Source organism: Benincasa hispida, chromosome 4 (assembly GCF_009727055.1).
Source record: "Benincasa hispida cultivar B227 chromosome 4, ASM972705v1, whole genome shotgun sequence".
NCBI classification, from domain to species: Eukaryota; Viridiplantae; Streptophyta; class Magnoliopsida; order Cucurbitales; family Cucurbitaceae; genus Benincasa; species Benincasa hispida.
In genome coordinates this window covers 25555719-25576179 of record NC_052352.1, presented here as the reverse complement: position 1 = coordinate 25576179, position 20461 = coordinate 25555719, and the positions used below count along the sequence as shown (strand labels likewise).

The 20461-nt window shown below is 26.3% G+C and overlaps 1 protein-coding gene across 2 annotated transcripts; it reads right to left on the bottom strand.

The window, feature by feature from the left end:
- Window positions 1-2453: 2453 nt before the first annotated feature.
- On the bottom strand, window positions 2454-4902 carry LOC120076534 (probable indole-3-pyruvate monooxygenase YUCCA4). 2 transcript variants are annotated; one of them, XM_039030390.1, is made up of 4 exons: window positions 3985-4902; window positions 3634-3882; window positions 3371-3493; window positions 2454-2874 (listed from the first exon to the last, which is right to left on the bottom strand). In XM_039030390.1, exons 1-4 carry the CDS (start codon window positions 4639-4641, stop codon window positions 2638-2640), a joined length of 1266 nt encoding a protein of 421 aa, XP_038886318.1. In that variant the 5' UTR covers window positions 4642-4902; the 3' UTR covers window positions 2454-2637. The 2 variants fall into 2 exon arrangements, with proteins under 2 accessions (XP_038886318.1, XP_038886319.1); XM_039030391.1 differs by having other exon boundaries at window positions 2454-2871.
- Window positions 4903-20461: the final 15559 nt, after the last annotated feature.

Here is a 20461-nt window from a genome sequence, read left to right as displayed (position 1 = left end):
TTTTTCATTACAAGTATTCAATCAATTATGTGACAGATACAAAATGAAAAAGATTTGAAAGAACAAGGACTAGATATATAGAAATGAAAAACATAGGATGAACAATGATATATGTATTCAGTATATTTTTTTATAAATATTTCTCTCGTATATGTAATGATATAAAACGTGACGTTACATTGTGACAGTCTGAATGAATAATCTAGGAAGATAAAAGTATAAACATTTTTGGGGTAAAGAAGTAGAGAGGGGAGGGGGGATGGGAGATGGGGGATGGCATGCATGCAGAAGCTCCAGTGATTGATGAGTACAAATGCATGCCATGTCATGCCAACTTATACTTTTTTTTTATTATTTTAAAAAATTACACATCTCCAATGCCACTCTCTTTAATCGCGCGTGTAGTTCACATTCCTTCTTGAGAGAGAATGCGTGTAAGTACCACGCGCAGAAAGAGAGAAAGAGGCAGAGAGGGGGGATTGTTATTGTTGCTTACTTGCTTATTGCTTGTTACAATACAATAATAAAACCATGCAAATCTGGCTTTCTGAGTGTGTCTGTCAAAAAATACAGTTTTAAAAGAAAAAGAAAAAAAAAAAAAGGAGAATAATGACGTAAGAATGGACGTAAGGGCGTGGTTGGAAGCGTGTGATAGAGAAAGAGGGAGGGGGGGTTTTGGGATAGTGTGTTTTGTTTCAACTCGCGTATTGGAGTTTAGCTTAGCTCACAGGTTGTCTTATGGCGGCAGAGAGAGAGTGAGTCAGAGCCCCATCATTATCTCAATTATCATCCCCTTTTTCTTTCCCTTACCCACTTTTTACCCTTACTATTTTTACTTTAACCACTTTACCAATTTACCACCCTCTCTCTTTTTTTTTTTCACCCATCTTTCACTTTTCCTATATATTATTGCTCCATCATTGCCCATATTTTCTCTCTCATGTTACACACAATAGGCTCTAAATTATTATCTATATTGACTTAAGTTAGGTTTTGTATTAATCAAGACATTGTATATTTCTGATATTTTTATTTTTTTAATAAATATAAGACTTTTAGTCCTACTTTTTTATTCACAAAATTTAAGGCATATTTGGTAGATAATTTTATATTTTTTAGATTTGTTAAGTCAAATAAATATGTGTTTGGTAGATAATTAGGAGACTGTTTTTGAGAATGGTGTGATTTATAAGTATAATACCAAACATATTTTAAGTAATTGTTTAAATTATAATTCTATTTTTCTGAATACGCTATGACCATATATTTGAAATATGAATTTGTGTGTATATTGTGTTGGCTATTGAAATAAGTTTTTTTTAGGGTGTGAATTAAAATACATGTTTGAACTCTTTTGTTGTTTGAGTAAAAAGTATACTTTCTCATTTTGCATAATCGGTGGTTGGAACTTGAGATATGAAACAGTATGGCATAACTTTAGAATGAATATTATTGGGACTTTAAATATCGTTATATTGTTCATTCTCAAATTTTCAATTTATTTCGCTTTAAACACTATTTATGAAACATTTGAAAAAGAGTCAAACTTGTTGACATTACAATTTTTGAAATGATAGAGTTATTAATCATCTTAAAAGCAACCTTGATTTGTGTTATTATTATTAAATCATGGCTAGCTTCATTGGTCAATGTTCTTGTAGCTCTTAATAAATTTTGTTAAGAAAAAATATTTAGTTACATCCTAAGCTATACATGTATATATATTTATACATTCCAACCAGTCGTCTAAACTTATTGTTTGTCTCATGGTAAACTCTTAAATATACCCAAATATTTGATGTTTTTGTTAATTTAACCAATTTTTCATTACACCTAATAATTAGCTGAATTTAAAGAAGGAAAAAAAAAATAACACAACAAAAATCAAATGGGGCTTGCAGAAAGGCTGCCCAAATTTGAAACTATTGATTTCATTATTGGATTCTTAGAGTTGGACAGTCAAAAAAAGGCTGAATGTGGGAATTGAAATGGATAGGGCTGAAAACAAATCAGAAACAAATAAGAGAGATGACCCAAAATGTCACTTTCCCTAATCATTTGCCTTATTGCTACACTTTCCATAATAATTATCTAATTAATTCCAAACACCTTTTCACATATTTCAATCTCTATGTTTTTTTCTTTTTCTTTTTTTTCAAAAAATAACTAAAAAGCAATCTCTATTTTTTTTTTATGTCCAACTTTCAACTAAGTATAAACAAAATCTCAAAATACATATATTCTATACTTTAGCTTAAAATTACATTAAGCAAAAAAATAAAACGGGGGACAGAAAATAATTAAAATCTGTGGACCTATGGAAAAATAGATACATTCTATTTGAGTTTTTTCCCCTTTTTGTACAAAGCTTGCTTAGGATTCATTGACAACAACAAGACATTAAAAAAAAAAAAAAAAAAAAAAAAAAAAAAAAAAAAAAAAAACTCCCCATGCAAAATTGATGCATTTACAAATCAACCCCAAAAAGAAGAAAGAGAAAATTACAAAGCCCTTTGGTTAGATGGGATAATGACTAATTTACCCCTTCTCATGTTACTAATTAATCCAATCCCTCCACAAAAGCCTATCTCCAAAGTTTTCTTTTGGATTTTTTCCCTTCCCGACAATTTCAACCTTTCATTTTCGTTTAGTTTCTTTAAGGAATATCACGTAAGAAGAAGAATTCTTGCCATCCTTATTCCCGGCCATCCGCCATTGCTCGGTAATGTCATTTGCGATTTTCATAGCGTCCGATGCGGTACCAAGTAGCCCTCTCCGAGTAAACCCGACCGTGTACAACCCTCTCTCGCCTTTCCACCCGTTCGGAAATGGGGTTTTCGGCATTCCATCTTTTGTGAAAAAATCACACCCCTGCTGCAAATCACAATAAAAAAAACATCAATTAACCTAAACCCTAAACCTTAAATCCTTAAATCGAAAAAGTTTGTCATTCAAACAGAAACAAAGACGGACTTTTCGGGGCAGAGACAGATTGGATTAAAAAAAATCTCCACATTGTGATATGTAAATATTGCATCATAAATATGGGAAAAAGCTGGAAAAGGGTAAGAAAAAACCAAATGAACCCAACTGACATATTCTATTTTGCATGGAGAAAAGAATAGGTTTGTAGGGTTGTGCAGTCTGTGCATGAGTCCAATGACCTAGAAAGTGATGGGTGATTCATATAAAGATAAAGCATAAAACTAAAACTATAATTTAAGGCACGTTTGATTTTTATCATTTTCTTTTTTTTTTAATTAAGTTTGTATATTAATCTTTATTCAACTAAAAATTCAAATGTTTATTTAAAAAAAAAAATAACAATAGACAATCAAACGGCGTCTAAATTTTTATATTTTGTATTTACCTTGAGCCAACTTGGCACATTACTTCTGTACCCGGTCGCTAAGATTATTGAATCAAACTCTTTCTCTTGTCCATCTATGAACTTCGCTCCATTTCTTGTTATCTCTTTTACCCCTTCCATCACCTTTGTACAAAAAATGGAAAAAGTTATGTATAATTTTTAACTAGTTTTTAAGCACTTGAAAAGTCAATACAGTCAGCTTCCACATCATAAACTTTTTAACTAATTAACTAACCAACCAACTAAATGAATACAAAATTTACCTTGATCTTCCCTGATCTAATTTGGGATAAGGCTCCAACGTCGAGAACCGGAGTCTTTCCCGTCGCATTTTTGAGCTCGATTGGACCCGTTTTCGGTCGTCGGAGACCCAAATGATCAGTATTGCCTAAAGTTAAGTTGGCTACTAAAAGAAGAATCTTATCCACCAGTCTTAGAGGTAGCCATTTCATCAGCCCCATGGCTATTCCAAATGTCGAGAATCCGAACATTTCTCGCGGTAACACGTGAACCTATGCGTTAAGAATATGAATAAATGATTAAACATATTATCTTTTAAATAAAATTATTTTTATAATTAAATTTACCGTAATTCATCGGTTAAAAAAACTTACGGTGTTTCTAACAACCATATGAGGAATGGCATTTTGTCTGCAGAGGTCTAAACTAACTTCCATACCGGAATTCCCACAACCTACGACCAGAACCCGTTGGTTTTTAAATTCCGAACCGGATTTATACATACTAGTATGAACAACGGTTCGAGTAAACCGCTCAATCCCCAAAATCTCTGGAACAACCGGCTCTGCATTTTCCCCTGTAGCGACGACGATCCATCGCGAAATGTACTGGGAATCCTGAGTGGAGACCTTCCAAAACCCGGAAACCGAGTCGAATTCAGCGGCAAGAACGGTCTGATTGAAGCGGGGATGGATGGAGAAATGAGAAGCGTAAGATTCCATGTAAGAAATGAACTGATCTTTAGAAGGGTATTTGGGGAAATTTTCAGGGAAACCCATGAGAGGAAGCTCACAAAATTGCTTGGGGAGATGGAGTTTGAGACGATCGTAAGTTCGATACTGCCAAAGAGAAGCAATACAATCGGATTTTTCAAGAATGAGTGAAGGGATTTGATTCTGTGAAAGACAAGCGGCGGCGGCTAATCCTGATGGGCCTGCACCTACAATGATAGGCCCATGAACCCAAACGCATTTCGGTTCTTCTTGTTCTTGTTCATGATGATCGTCTTCTTGGTCTTTGCAAGAACCCATCAAACTCACTCTGTTTTTTTTTCTTCTTCTTCTCTAATGGGTTGTTCTGTTTTTGTTGTTGCCCTGTTTTTTTCACTCTGTTTTTTGGGTAAGTGGAAAGTGAAAGAAGAAAGAGGGAATGGGAGAGATTTGAGGGACTGTAGACTATAAATGCATGTAGAGAGAGAAAGAGAAAAAGGGATTTAATGGACGCGTGAAGGTAAAGGAAAGGGATTTGGTTCAGTTTATCTCAAGGCTCTTTCTTGCGACTCTGCTGCAGAGTTTTTCTGGGGGTGTTAGTGAATGAAGTGAGGTAAGGGACGAAGGTTAGATATAAATACATTCTTTTCTTTTCTTTTCTAATTTAATTTCTCCCTGCGATTTTTTCCTTCAAAAATATTTAAATAGATAGCTAATAAGCTCCTGTTTTATAACTTTTTGTATCATTTTTTTTCTTTATTCTTTTTCAGATTTTCATAGGGATTACTCAAATTTCGTTGTTAAATGACTCAAATTCTTTAAAAAAATTAAATTTTCATTTACGTCATGAAATACTCATCAACTTTAATTTGCTCATTCACGATTTCGGGTCTCATCCATCGCAAATTAATGAGATCTTGAATGCAAGTTCACGTTTGTAGAAATACACGACTTTTTTTTTCTTGATAACGATGGTGATGCACCTTGAAATCACGGTCAATGTCTCTCATGAATTCTCGATGGGTGTGAACTTGTGATTGCAGATGAGCTCGAAGAAAGATTTAACGTTAGTTGGTATTTTGTGATGTAAGTAAAATGTTCGCTTTCATTGTTTTTAAAACCTAGGTCAATCCACATTAACACACTCATGTTTGGGTCATTTGTAATTTTCATTTCTTTTGTACAATTTTCGCAAAACTTTAGAGTTCTTGAAGAGTTTTAGAAAGAGTAACATGATTTTTTTTTCTAGCTTTTGCAACTTAATTTTAATTTTGGTAAATGATCAGACGATACTAATAAAATAAAGAGTGTTTATAAATTTAATTTTAAAAAATAAAAAATAAATAAATACAAATTATTTGATAACTATCTTATTTTTATATTTGGTAAGAAGATAATTGAATTCTTAGCTCAATTTAAAAAAATAAAAACATATATTTTTTATTTTGAAAATATTTGTAAAACATAATTTTCATAAGCTAACCACTAAAAACAAAATATTTATGCAACGGAATACAAAATGTTTGCCGGTTATTTTTTTTTATTTTTTTTTTTTTTTTTGAGAAAGTTTGAAATTTAATCTTATAATACCATTTACTGACACTTTTTTACATTGTTATCCACTGTTTTTTTTTTTTTTTTTTTTTTTAATATTCCAAAAATCTAAATAAATTTTTGAAAAGAAAAAAATGTTTCTTTTGAAATACCCCTCTCCCTCCCGCCTTTTCCCCTTAACCGCCACAAATTACTTGTATTTTTAATCTATATTATATTTTTGTAATAAATATTAAAAATATAAACAATTCCACTAAAACTAAATAATTAAGGTCTCATTTAGATTTTGGTGACCATTTCTTTTCTGTTTTTAATTTTTTTGATAGTTGAATATTAGTTTCTAGAGACGTGTCAAAACGAGTATAATTCAACAAATGTAATTGTGTTAATGACTAAGAAGTTTGTGGTTTGAATTTTTTTATCTTTATTGTACTAAAACAAGTTTTAGTGACATGAAAAAGTCTTAATATTTTAAGATCAATAAAATTAAGTTTAAATTAATCTATAGATGTTTATATTTGTTCTTAGTAGATTTTTTTTTAAAATTTAAATTTGTGTCTATTAAATTTTCTTTAAAGACGGCTTAATAAATCCCTTTCATAGTTTAATAAATCTAAACATTCAACTTTATAGGATATTAGAAGCTTGTTTTTTTTAGGTCTAAAATGTATTTGTTTGTTTTCATTTTACGTTTTAGAAACTTTATGTACCACTTAGAGAAAACATAACATAAAATAAAATGAAAGTTTAAAATTCTATATGAGACAAAAGTTAATTTTATGTTGAAAATATTTTTGGTTCCTAAATTTCAGTAGAAGTAATAATTTAGTCATTAAATTTTAGTTGGTAATGATTTAATTTATAGACTTTTAAATTTATAATAATTTAAGACCCGTTTGGATTAACTTCAAAAAAAGTATTTTAAAAAAGCCTCATTTTTATTTAAACACTTTCGATAATAATTGATTAAAATATGGATATTTGTAATAGATAGCAAAATAAGAGAAAAATATAAAAATATATCACACTTTTAAAATATTTGCAAATATGAAAGTGTTGACTAGTCAATATTTGAATTTTTTCTAATTTCAATTTCGCTCTCCCTCATCTTGTCGCACACCTTCTTCTTCTTCTTTATCTTATTATTTTTTTTCTCTTCTTCCGTTTTTGTTTCTTTTCCTTTTTCCTTTTTTATTTTCTTTCATTTCTTTGGTTTTTGCTTTCCCCTTTTTTTTTTTTCTTATTTATTTTCTTTTGTTTCTCAAGTTTTTGCTTTTTGCTTTTTTTTAAAAATTTTATTTTCTTTCCTTTATCCAGTTTTTGTTTATTCCCTTTATTCCCTTTATTTTTTTTTATTTTTTTTCATTTCCTTCTTCTTCTTTTTTTCCTTTCATTTCTTTGATTTTTGCTTATTCCCTTCCTTTTATTTTTTATTTTTATTTCCTTTACTTTTTCGATTTTTGTTTCTTCCCTTCTCTTTTTATTTTTTTATTTTATTTTCTCTCTGGTTTTTGCTTCGTCCCTTTCTTTTTTTTAATTTTCTTTCATTTCTCCGGTTTTTGCTTCTTTTTTTTTATTTTCTCTCATTTCTTCAGCTTTTGCTTATTCTCTTTCTTTTTTTTTTTCTTTTTAAATGTTCTTTCTTCTATCTGAATTTTGCTTATTCCCTTTTCCTTTTCATAAGAGTTATGAGGTTGAGTTTCATACTCAAAACTTGAAAGTAACCAATTCATAAGTCACTTAACACCAACAAGTCAATTATTCGATTATTATAAGGAAATATTAAATATAAATAGCAAATGAAAGTCTATCAGTGATAGCCACTAATATTTTCTATAATTGATGGCTTAATCTTTGATGATTTTTTTCACAGTTAATAACCATTTATAGAAGTCTGTCGTTGATAGCCAACTTAATGAGTTTAATTAATAAAGTTAAATCTTGAATTAAAGTGTAAGTGAAATGTCTATAAGTTATCACTAATAGCATGTTTATCAGTGATAGAAGCCATCAACAATGACATGTTATTTAATGGTAAAAAAGAATGACAGAAGTTGTCTCTAATAGCATGTTATCAATGACAGAAGCTATCACCGATAACTATGATATAAGTGATATAGGTGATATAAGTTATATCGATGATAGAACTTAGGTGATATCTATATATCGATGATATTAATGATATAAAAGTCAATTCCATTTGATGAAAGTATATAATTGATAGTCACTGCTAAAAGCTATTGGTGATAGTCACTAATTGAAGCTATCAGTGATATCCGTATAATGGTGATATGACTTAGGTATATATATTAATAAAATAAATGATATTAATGATATTATTGATATGACTTAAGTAAATACTATAGATAGTCACTTATAGACCTTTTATTGATAGACTTCTATCACTTATTTTTAAATATTAATTTTTTAAAGGTGATGGTTTCATTTCAAAAGTTGACAATTACTTATAAAAAACTGTCATTGATATTCACTAATAGTCTTAAGTGTTAATATTTGAAGTTTGATTCCAATTGACCAAGTGTATCAATGATAGCTATTGAAAACTGATAGCAAGTTAAAAGATGATATTTCAAGTATTTCTATTTTAAGGTTGTATTAATAAAGTTGTTATATTTGATAGTTGCTATCACTAATAGTTTTCAATTTGAGAAAATCGGAAGAAGAAGTGCAAAATGGTGGGTTGCGTCTGGATTTTTGGGTCATTTACCTATATAGCTATCGTTGATAGTTGCTATTAATGATATCTGATGCTAATTTTGTACTATATCTCTAATATGTTTATCCTTGTTCTACATCTTTTATTATTTTGAGTCTGATTGTTATTTGTGCAACCAACCTTTAAAATATACTTGAAAAGTTATTTTAAGTGGTTGCCAAACACTCCAATTTATTTCGAAATGACTTATTTTTTAGATTAAAAACTTGAAAATATACTCAAACACACCGTTAGTCAATAGGCTATAGTTAATAACAATTGTACTCGCAAATTTATAATACCAAACTTCATGATTTTGAAAGGTTTCAGTTCATAATCTATTTCAAATGAATTCCATTGTTTGAAACTGCAGGAAATTGAATGATCTTAAAATTCAAAGTGAATTCAAATCTCGTTTGACTTGAAAAAAAAAAATTCTAATTAAAACGCTTGGATTTTGTAGGATTTCAAAGGATTTGAAAATAAATTGCTTAATTAACCTTATCAATTTCTAATTTTCAATTAACAAATCATAGGCCAACAAGAGCGTAGCTCAACTAACAAACAAAAAAATTATTTCTCGAATTTCAAATATAAGATTCAAAATCATTTTGAATTCAAATGGAGGTAAATCATTAAATGTTAGATGGTAACAGTTTAATCTATAGACTTTCAAATTTGTAATAATTTAGTCAATAGAATATAATTGATAACAATTTAGTTCATGTACTCTCAAATTTACAATAATTCAGTCTCTATCATTAAAAAATCTATAGAATTTAATATAAGAAAAATTAGTACTTATTCGAGATCAATTTTTATATGTATAAATTATAAATAATAAGCTATTATGTAATATGAGATTTTTCATGTTAGGGACTAAGTTGTTACAAATTTAAATGCATATAGATTAAATTGATACTTATTAAAGTTTATAAATTAAATTGTTACAAATTATAAAGTATATGGACTGAATTGTTACCAACTATAATTTAGGGACTAACTAGTAAGTTATTATGTAATAGGAGATTTTTTATGATAGGGATTAAATTGTTACAAATTTCAATATATATAGATTAAATTGATGCTTATTAAAGTTCATAAATTAAATTATTAAAAATTATAAAATATATAGATTAAATTGTTACCAACTATATTTTAGGGACTAAATTATTTTTTTTCATGAAAGTCGGAATATCAAGTGTATTCTTTAGCCTGATCAATTTTTTTTTTATTGATGTTAAAATATGTCAAATATATTAAATGTTTAATGGTCAAAGTTGAATATTTAGATACTCTTGAGAATTCATTAAATAAAAAATGAATTAATGTTAAAAGGCCTACTTGATACAAATCTAAAACTTCAAAATTATTTAAACATCATAATATCATAATATATGGTAATCTCTCTTTTATCATGTTGATTTAGTATGTGGGGCTTATTTACTTTTGTTTTGTTTTTTTTTTTTGATATTGTTTATTTATTTTTTAAAGTATGGTTCTGTATTCAACATTCATGATGAGAAGAAAATTAAAACAATATATTATACAATTATAATACAAACTGTGGGTCAATCCTTAAAAGGTCCATTTAAATTAAATATGGTCATGAGGGGTCACAAGTCTTTTTTTGGCAAGAATAATTTAACTATATATAAAAAAGTATTAAATGTCTTATATAAATTGTCTCTTGAAGTTCTATATAAAAAAAAAGTTATCATAGATTGAAGTATAGTCCAACATATGAAAATTCTTCAATTTAAAATCAAAGACTATCATGAGAGTAGAAAAAATTAATAGTGCCTTTCCACTTAAAGAAAACAAAAAAAGTTAAAATATGTACCTAAAAAATAGTAGATTATTGATACTTCAAACAAATATATATCAGGTTCATGAATAGATCGTACAAGAATATAATTTAATAATACAATATATTTTTTAAATGTGAAATTAACCATTAAAAAACAAAATTTATTATTAAACCAGCATAAATTTCAAAACCAAACGACAAAAATGAAATCGTTATCAAATAGAATATTAAAAATCTTGAAGATGAAGAGAAAAACAAACAAAAAATTAATGTTTAAAAAATATTTTTGGTCACTGAACTTTCAATGAAAGTAATATTTTAGTATTTAAACTTTAGTATGGAAAATTAAGCATAGATCTTTTAAGTTTGTATTAAGTTTGTCCTTTAACTTTATTATAAAGCAATTTAGTCTTGGCACTTTAAATTTTCTAACAATATAGGCCTCATCAGGTAATCATTTGATTTTTTTTGTTTTTGTTTTTTAAAATTAAACCTATTTCATCCACATTTCTTACAATGATTTGCATCTTTTTTAAGTACAATTGAAGAATTCTTAACCAAATTCAAAAAACAAAAACAATTTTTTGAAAGTTTTTTTTTTGTCTCATAATGTGGCTTAGTTTTTTAAACCATTGGTGAAAAGTATATATCAAATGAAGAAATTTGGATATGGAAGTAAAATCCATAGCCTTAATTTTCAAGAACAAAAACAAAAAACAAAATAGTTACTAAACGGGATCTTAATATTTACTATGAAAATTCTCACCCACATCAAGGATCAATTAAAAAATAGCTTAATATTTGTTGTTTGTTTATAATGTGTGAGGTAGGAGATTAAATATCTGACCTCGAGGTTGATAGTACATAATGCTAACTAAACTGTATTCATTTTAACTTAATTTTGGTAGTTTATAAATACATCTGGTTCCTAGATCAGTTTATTAAAAATAGATAGACTAACTTGCAATAAGTTGAAATTCAAAAATTAATGTCTCATTTGGTAGAAATTTCATTTTTTTGGAAAAATTTATCAGGATTTCCTTTCATTTTTCAATTATGATTTTCACCTTTGTTAAAAAAAACATATGAATTTTTAGTCAAATTCTAAAAGCAAAAACTAGGTTTTCAACACTATTTTTTAGTTTTCATAACTTGGATTGATTTTTGAAAATATTGGTATAAAGTAGAAACACAATATAGATATTTGAATGTAGAAGTAATGTTCATAAACTTAATTTTAAAAAGCTAAAAAAATCAAGACTAATTTATTCACCATTTGGTTCTAAATCTTTGAAAATTGTGCTTGTCCACACCAAATCTCATAATTGATAAACAAACATGTGAATTCTTAGTCATATTCAATTTCTTGAATTAGGAGTCCATTTGGATTGACTAGAGAAAGAATCAGTTTTATCTTAAACACATTTGATAAAAATTGATTAAAACACACTTGAAAAGCTATTTTGAGCGATTGTCAAACATTCTAATTTCTTATAAAATGACTTATTTTTTTAAGTTAAACGCTAAAAAAATGTATTCTATACACCCCCTAGATTTTTTAAAATACTTAAAAAAATTAATTGCATAACAAAAAAAAAACCTTATAGGTACTAATAGTATAAAGTGTAAGATGAGAGAATCGAACCTTAACTCTTAAGATAAATACTATGTCAGTTGAACTACGCTCTTGTTGGCCTGAAACAAAAAATTCATGAACTTGTTTTCTTACCACAATAAATTCGTGTATTTATTTGTTATTAAGAAAAAAAAAATGAAAATCATGTATAACAAAAGGAGATGGCTTCGGCAGCTGCCACGTGGATGCGAGGCAGGAAGAGAGACATTCGTTGTTGGTTGCATCGTTGGAAACAGAAACGATTACTTCTTGCTTCATTCGCAGCCGTTGGATCACCATACTTTCCACGCTTCTCATTTAATTTCAATTTCTATAAAAAATTAATAATAATAGTTTTCATTACAATTAAAAAATACCACGTGAATATTTTTTAAATTTTATAATAAAAATGTTTATTTTTTTCAGAAAAATCATATAAATTAAGTATCTTAGATTTCATCTGGTAATTATTTTTCTTTTTATTTTTTTTCTTGAAAATTAAGTCACACTATTTTCACTTTCAAATTTCTTCATTTGTTATCTATTTTTCACCGATAATTTAAAAAATCAAGCCAAATTTTGAGAATTAAAAAATGTACCTCTCAGAAGGTTTTTTTTGTTTTTGGAGTTTGGCTAAAAATTCAACGATTATACTCAAGAAAGATACAAATCATAATAAGAAATATAGGTGATATAAGCTTAAGTTTCAAAAGCAAAAATAAAATAAAATGGTTACTAAATAAGATCTTAGATTTTTAAATGACTAATTAATAATGTCTTTTTTTTTATAAGCAGCCATTTGTTTGAACTGATAAAAGTTTTATCATTTTAAAGAATATATAATGGATAACTTAATTAATTATTATAAAATATGTAGAATGTACCAAAATAAAAAAACGTTGTTATTTCTTTGTCTCTCTTCATAATAATTTGTAGGTTTTATAGGATTTTCATGGTCCTTAAAGACTATATATATATATATATTATATTGGCAACATATATGGGTAGTAAGATGGCAACATTAGCACACCAACAAAGAGTTTGGTCAAATTAAGGTTATTTGCAAAAATACAAAGTATTAGAATTGGTACAACTTTGGCCAACTACATTTTACGATATTCAAATGTAAATCAAGTTTAAAATTGGACAACGTTTTAGTTTGGTAGAGAAATTATCTTACTTCTTCGATTTTTCATCTCTCACATATATATAAAAGACAAATTATATTATCATTAGAGGTTGTCAGGTCGTTCTCAATTTTTACATCATGTCAGATGTGTTTACCAAATTCATCTAGAATCCATATGAATTATTGTTCTTAAATAAAAGACTCTTATTTATATGCAATGAATATATTTATTTATGTCTACCTCGTATCATCTAAAAATTAAAACTGTCAATTTTCACGTAAAATAAATGAATAAAATTTGATTTGAATATCACTCATACTTATCCTATTGAAGAAAAGATTATTCAACCAAATATCAAAAGTTTGGAAAATTAAAGAACTTTCCTTTTCGCAGACCTATTTCCATAGCCCCATTGATTCCAAATTTCTCTTCTTCTTTTTAATTTTAAATAACATTCAATTCTCAATATCCATTGTTTGGTAAGTTTTCACCCTCAAGAGTTCATATACATTTGTGTGGTCACAAACTCAAACTCAATAATTATATATTATATCAACATTATTCTCATACAATTCCATCAATCGCTCTCTCTACTTTTCTCTCTCAAATTTTCTTTATTAGATTGTTGTCAATCATATTCAACTTTATATAAATAAAGATCTAGCTGCGCATGCAATATATAGTATGATACAAAGTCAAAGCGACACAGTCAAGAAGAAAAAGTAAATTAGAAGACAATTACCTATACTTTACCTTAAATTATAAATATAAAAGTCTATCTATCTATCTATATACATAATAAAAAAGTTAAAGAAATAATTCGTCTTCATTTATTGAACATTCATTTTTTAATCCACCCCTATGCAAAGTTACATCCAATATTAGAAGACTAAGATTATGTGAGAAACATTGTTGTATAGTAACTATAACTCAATTCCTTATTAATATTACCTCGGTTTTTAGGGGAATCAAATGTTTAATATCTTTTTCATTTTAAAATTAATTAAAAAACAAATCGTACGTAAAAATACATTGATGTCTTTTTTCCTTTGATTTAGACTATTATATTTCAATTATTAAAGATATGAAAATCTCCAATTGCAGGAGTAATAATTAACGAATACAATTTTCTTAAAAGTATAATTGGGAATAGGGAGACTTGCGTTAGTTGAGCTATGTTCGTTTTAGTAAAAATTATCTAACCACTTAAAATAAACATATTAAGATTGGTCGGGTGAGCAATTCTCCAAATATATTTTGATCGAAGGGTTTGTTTTTAAAAACTTTTTTTTTTTTTTTAAGTGAAAAGAAAAGAAAAAGGTTGGTAGAAGTAATTAAAGAAGGAGATAGGCCTACAGGATATGAGGATCTAGGGGTGGAGCTTCCTCTCACTAACACATTACCTAACATTTGATAAAGAGAGAAAATGTAGGGTTGGAAACTTTGAATGTAGCTAGCTCTTATTATTTTCCTTAATGGACTATTTGCATGCCTATAATATACCTATATATTTCTTTTTTTTTTCCCTTAATTTTTTCTTTTTCCTTTTCTATTATCCTATCTTGAGAGATCCCATCTTTTCCATTAAAAACATAATTAAGTTGCTTTATATATATATATTGATTAACATAATTATGATTTTGTTCAACTTATTTTGTTTGACAAGAAGTGATAAATCCATCTAGTTTTCTTTCTTTCTTTTTTGAGTGTGGTGGAATTTTTAGTTTGCCTATTTTAGGTTTATGTTTTTTATTTTTAAAATTATAATTCCATAATTTATAACTCTACATTGGGATTCACTAATTTACCGTAATTTTCTTTTTTTAAAAAACAAACTATATATAAAAATGTCTTCACTTTATCTATTACTAATAATTTCTTTTACTCTTAGATTAAGGTTTTTCCATTACCTTCTTAGTTTTCGAGTTTTGAAAATTAGGTGCATTTGGTCCATGAATTTTAAATTTTCAAAACATAACTTTTTAGGCCTTGAATTTTTTAGACTAAGTGTATTTGGTCCATGAATTCTAAAAAGTTTCTTTTTAGTCCACAAGCTTTTAAGAATATGTTTAAAAGGTCATTGAACTATTTTTTATTTTTTATTTTTATAATTATATAAAATTTAGAATTAAAAAAAATATGTTTAAAAAATATATTAGAGAAGAGGTAATTTTTCTGAGAACTTAATTTTCTAATTTAAAATAATAAAAAAAATTGCTTCATTGACCTTTTAAACTTATTTTTAAAAATTAAGTGACTAAAAAGGTTCATTTTAAAAATTGAGGAACCAAATGAACCTATTCTAAAAAACTCGCAAATTAGAAAACTCAATGATCAAAATGCATATATTCTTCAAAACTTGGAGACTAAAAAGATGATTTTTCCTATATATTAAGTTTTCAGTAGGATTTGAACTTTTATACTTTAATTCAGCAAAATACATTAAATGTGAAAATTCTTATAATTGAATTATACAATTTCGAATTTTAAATCGAGAACCTATATAGGTGTAGGTAAATGGGTCCAAGCTAACTTTATAATTAAAAACTAAGGTTAAGAGTATAACTTTTGGGAAAATATTCACTTTGAGTAGAAATTATTTTTTTAAAATTCGATAAAAATTAATTAACTTCAAACTAACAAATTTTAACATTTAAAAGTTCATATGCACTATGTTTAAATTAATAAAAAAAAAGAAAAAGAAAAGAAAGAAAAGTACAAAGAGCAATGACAAAAAATCAATAATTGCTCCCTAATTGACTGAGTGGATTATTCTTTTAAAAAATTATTTATTTTTTTGGTTAGAAATCTTAAAAAAGTACACATAAAAATGTTAAAATTCTTAAGTTATTATTATTATTTTTTCTACACTAATTCTCCAACCTCCACAAGTCTCCTATTTTGGAATCATTATGGATTTGGATTTGTACAATATCTGAAGCAAAAACAAACTTTTATAAGAAACCCAATTTCCCAAAAAATCAGAGACTTTTTAACACAAAAACTTGACCTTAGTTGAAAGCCAAAAAAACTGAAGAAAACAATTTTGCAGGCTATGTGTGTTAGACATGGGAAAGATCTATAGGCCTTTTTGTTGGATCTTCATATCTCAAATACAGCAGCTTTTTAGGCATGCCATCACTTTGTTTTATTCCCTTCCACTCCTTTACCCTTAAATCTTAATCCAAAAATCCTTTTCTTATTTAAATCATTAAATTTACCATAATCTAATCCTTTCAACTTTTTATCATTATTTTGTGAATTGATTAATTTGTATAGTTTACGATTATGAAATCGAGTTTACATTTAAGTTCGAGTCTTTTTTGTTTATTAGATATATTATACACAAATTTAGGCTTCTAAAAAACCTATCTCTATTATGAAATCAACAAACAAAGAATGCAGAAAACATAAAATATAGAAGATCGACACACATATTTATGTGGTTCAATAACAGTGTGTTAGTTATGTTTGTGGAGTAGAGGGAAAACAGTTTTATTAGAGAAAATGTTACGAAATACAAAATGAATGACGCATTTAAGATTAGAAAACTTAGACATTTCTCTAAACCTTGAGTTCACAAACAAGGACCTCGTACTTGGTTTTGTTTGAAGCACCAAGTAACATATTCAATACATTCTAACAATCTCAACGACTTTTATAAATTTGAAACCTAATAATTAGGTTTGTATTGATATAAATTCATGTCTCGTGTCAAATCTAAATATGAAATCAATAGATTTTTTTTTTACCATATTTTTCATGTTTTCTAATTAGACACGTGAATTTTTAGCCTGATTTTAAAAGCAATACAAGTAATAAAAAACTATTTTCCCTTTCTTAGTTATAAAAGCTTAGTTTGATTTTTGAAAACACTTTTAAAAAGTCGATGAGAGAATAAAAAATTCGTAGTGGAAAAAGATTTCTAAGCTCTATTTTCAAAACAAAAGTTGAAAATCAAACAGTTATCAAACATAGCTTTAATCTAGTAAGAAATTATCAATATTTTAACCAAATAGGCAATACTTATATTAGTTTTTAAAAATGAATTTATAAATTTAATCCACTTAATTCCAACCTTTAAAAATATCAATTCCTTAAACTTTGGAAAAAAAATGGACATGATAAGTATAGTAAATAGATATTGGTTAAGTTAATGCATAAATACACAAACACACCCTACAAAATTAATATTTTAGTAAGAATTTGTATCTTTAAATGTCATGGGGTGAGAATTTAAACTAATAATCTATTTTAAGAAAAGGAGATATGTTAACTATCGAACTAAAAATAAAAGAAAAGTTTTAAAAGTTTCATAAATGAAACTTTATAATTTATAACTAAAAAAACTTAACAAAACATTCTCTTTCATGATTGGACTATGTGGGAGGTAGCTCTCCCTTTTCCTTACCAACTTTGAATGTTCCTTTGAAAAAAGGTTTCTCATTTCTTCATTATTTAAGAATTTTCCAGGGGACTTGGAGAGAAGAAAAATGGATTTTATATTGTGATTGTGAATAAAGTTGTTGGATATCTTTTTTGCTCAACCAAATCATTGCCATCACTTGTGTTTCTTCATATATTCTAATTTTTTATTTCTAATCTTTTTCTTAACTTTCGGCTCAATACAATCAAATTTTACTTTCACGAACAATGTGAATTTTCATAATCAAGATTGTTTTTCTCATTTTTTGGAGTAGTTAATTCTCTGGTCGGTTGGTACTAACATTATATTATTTATGAGCTATGGTACCACTTCATCGATCTATTTATTGACTTTCATATTTATCTTTAAAGTAATAATTTTTATGATTCTAACTTTGAAAGTAATCTATTTTGCATTGATCATAGAAAGTGGTCAATTTTAAAGTTATAAAAGATGTAATAGATGAGTCATTTTTACTAATGAATGATAGTAATAATGTGTGTCGTCGTGGATTTTAATATACAGATGAATTTTTCTATCAAAATTAAATATTTATTTTTTAAAATGGGAATGAAATCATTTTTTTAATACGATATCATATGTTTCTTTAAAACAAATGGAACGATAATTTTTTTTTAAAAAAAAAAAAAGAAGAAAAAAAAGCAAGCAAGAAAGAAATAAAGAAAAATGGAATCATATATGTGTTTGGTGCAAATATTTTATACCATTATTTTAGTATATATACCATATCACTCAATAAATGAAGATATGCTACCAAAATCTTAGGTTATATATCCTATTGCCGACCTACCTAGGGCTATAATAAGCATTCTTTCAAAATAAATTAATAAATTATATATAATAAACATTTAAGCCGGTCAAATTACTCATTAAAATTCATAATTATGACCATTGACTTTATTATCATCCAAGCGTGTTGGAATAATTTTTTCCCCTATTTTCTTTTAGATATGTTGGATTAAAATTTAAAGAGTTAGTCGTATTTAGAAAACATATTCATTAGTATTTTTTTTTATCGAACTAAATATTAATTATAATGGTGGACGTGTATAATATGTATTATCTATTTTGAAGTTAGAAGTTACATTCTTTTACTCCACATATATAATTAAAAAGTGTTAATTTTAAATTTATAATTAATGTATTTTTTCTAATTTTTTTTTTAATAATTGACTAATATCCATCCTTTCTTGGTGTGACCACATGGTGACCCAATTAAAACTTTATACTTGTTTTATATTTATGATAGTTATTCATTGTGGACAAAATATTAATTTAGGTCTATTTAATAAAGGATTTCTTTTTAGTTTTCTGTTATCGAAACTTTATACTTGTTTTCTCAAAATTTCAATTATGATTTTTGACATTTTTTTTAAAGAAATAATTAAATTTTTAATCAAATTCTAAAATTTGAAACTAACTTTTTAAAATCAATATTTGATGTATTTTTTGAAAACATTATCAAAAGGTAGGTATGACATAATGAAAATTTATAAGACTGAAAAATGGCATTTATAAATTTAATTAAAAAAATAAATAGTTTATTCATATATTTTCTAGATGAAAATATGTTATAATTTTTAGGGTAATTGTTTAAAATATCAAACTGCTAAAAATATTTTCAAATAGAGCAAAGTGACATTTTGCTATAGTTCATATATTTCTTAAATATTTTACTAAGTTAATAATACCACGCACATAGAACCATTTTGATATAGTACACTAATAAAATATTTTGTTATCCCCGATAACATTATTATAAACATTAATTAATTTAGTTAAAGAATGCATAAGAGTTTTGAACTAGTTTAGTAACTCATTAAAAATGTAATTTAACATGATTTCTTGTACGATAGTGAAATGTTTACTATAATTTTTTTTTTCTTTTTTTTTTTTTTTTATAAAAAAAAGCCAATTCAAACGAGGACCACGGTTTTCTAAAATATTTACCAAAATGAATCTTTATAAACACACGCAAATATAAAATAGTAAGTGCGGTATTTTTCTTTAACTCAGTAATCATGATCATTAATTAACCTATATTGTTTAATATGTCATTCTTTTAACATACATTTGAATTAATTTTTATATCAGGTTAATGCAAAGTGAGTACAATTCAATTTGAATAAAGATATGTTAGTGATCAAGAACAATTTTTTGTGTTTTGAAAAAATAAATTAGGATTAAATAGGTTAAAATCACTTTTTAAAACATGCTCGATTTACACCTATTTTATAACTAATCTTCTACCAATTTTTAGATTCCCCTAAAATTAGAAATAATTCTTAATTATTAATCCTATCTTTAAAATAGAATTCAAAATTAAGATTTATTCTATTTCTTTCTTATTTAATTAAATCTATATTCTAATTTTAATGAGTTGAATATATCACTCTTAAAAAAGTTATACCATACTGATTTTTTTAAAAAATTATTTTCCTTAGTATTTAAAAATTAATCTAGAGTAAACAAAATACATCATTTAAAAAAATTATTTAAAATTATAAATCATTAAAAAAAATAATAGTAGACTTATTTTAGTTATTATATCTAAGACAAGATAATTTAATATTTATTTACCAGATACTATAACCTATTTTTTTAGGTTTCAAGTTGAAAGTTACTAAATAATAATTTACTTCATCTCATATTTGATTTTTCTAGAAATACAGTTATCGATATTAATTTTAAAAGTTACAACAATTTTAAATTAAGTCTTAAATTGACATAATTAATAAGTCATTCCAATTTTCTTTTACAAAAATGATGAACTCGATCTAACACAAAATTGAAATATTTGGACTTTATTAAACAAAAATTAAATTTCATGATTTATAACTATTGGATATAGGCACCGTTGAAATGAATA

Bases quoted from the DNA above. Each gene is read 5' to 3' on its own strand.
- LOC120076534 (XM_039030390.1), bottom strand. From the start codon at position 4,641: ATGGGTTCTTGCAAAGACCAAGAAGACGATCATCATGAACAAGAACAA. The intron at 3,494-3,633 runs GTAAATTTTGTA...TTTTGTACAAAG, and splicing joins TTAGATCAGGGAAGATCAAG to GTGATGGAAGGGGTAAAAGA. The intron at 2,875-3,370 runs GTAAATACAAAA...TGTGATTTGCAG, and splicing joins ATGTGCCAAGTTGGCTCAAG to CAGGGGTGTGATTTTTTCAC.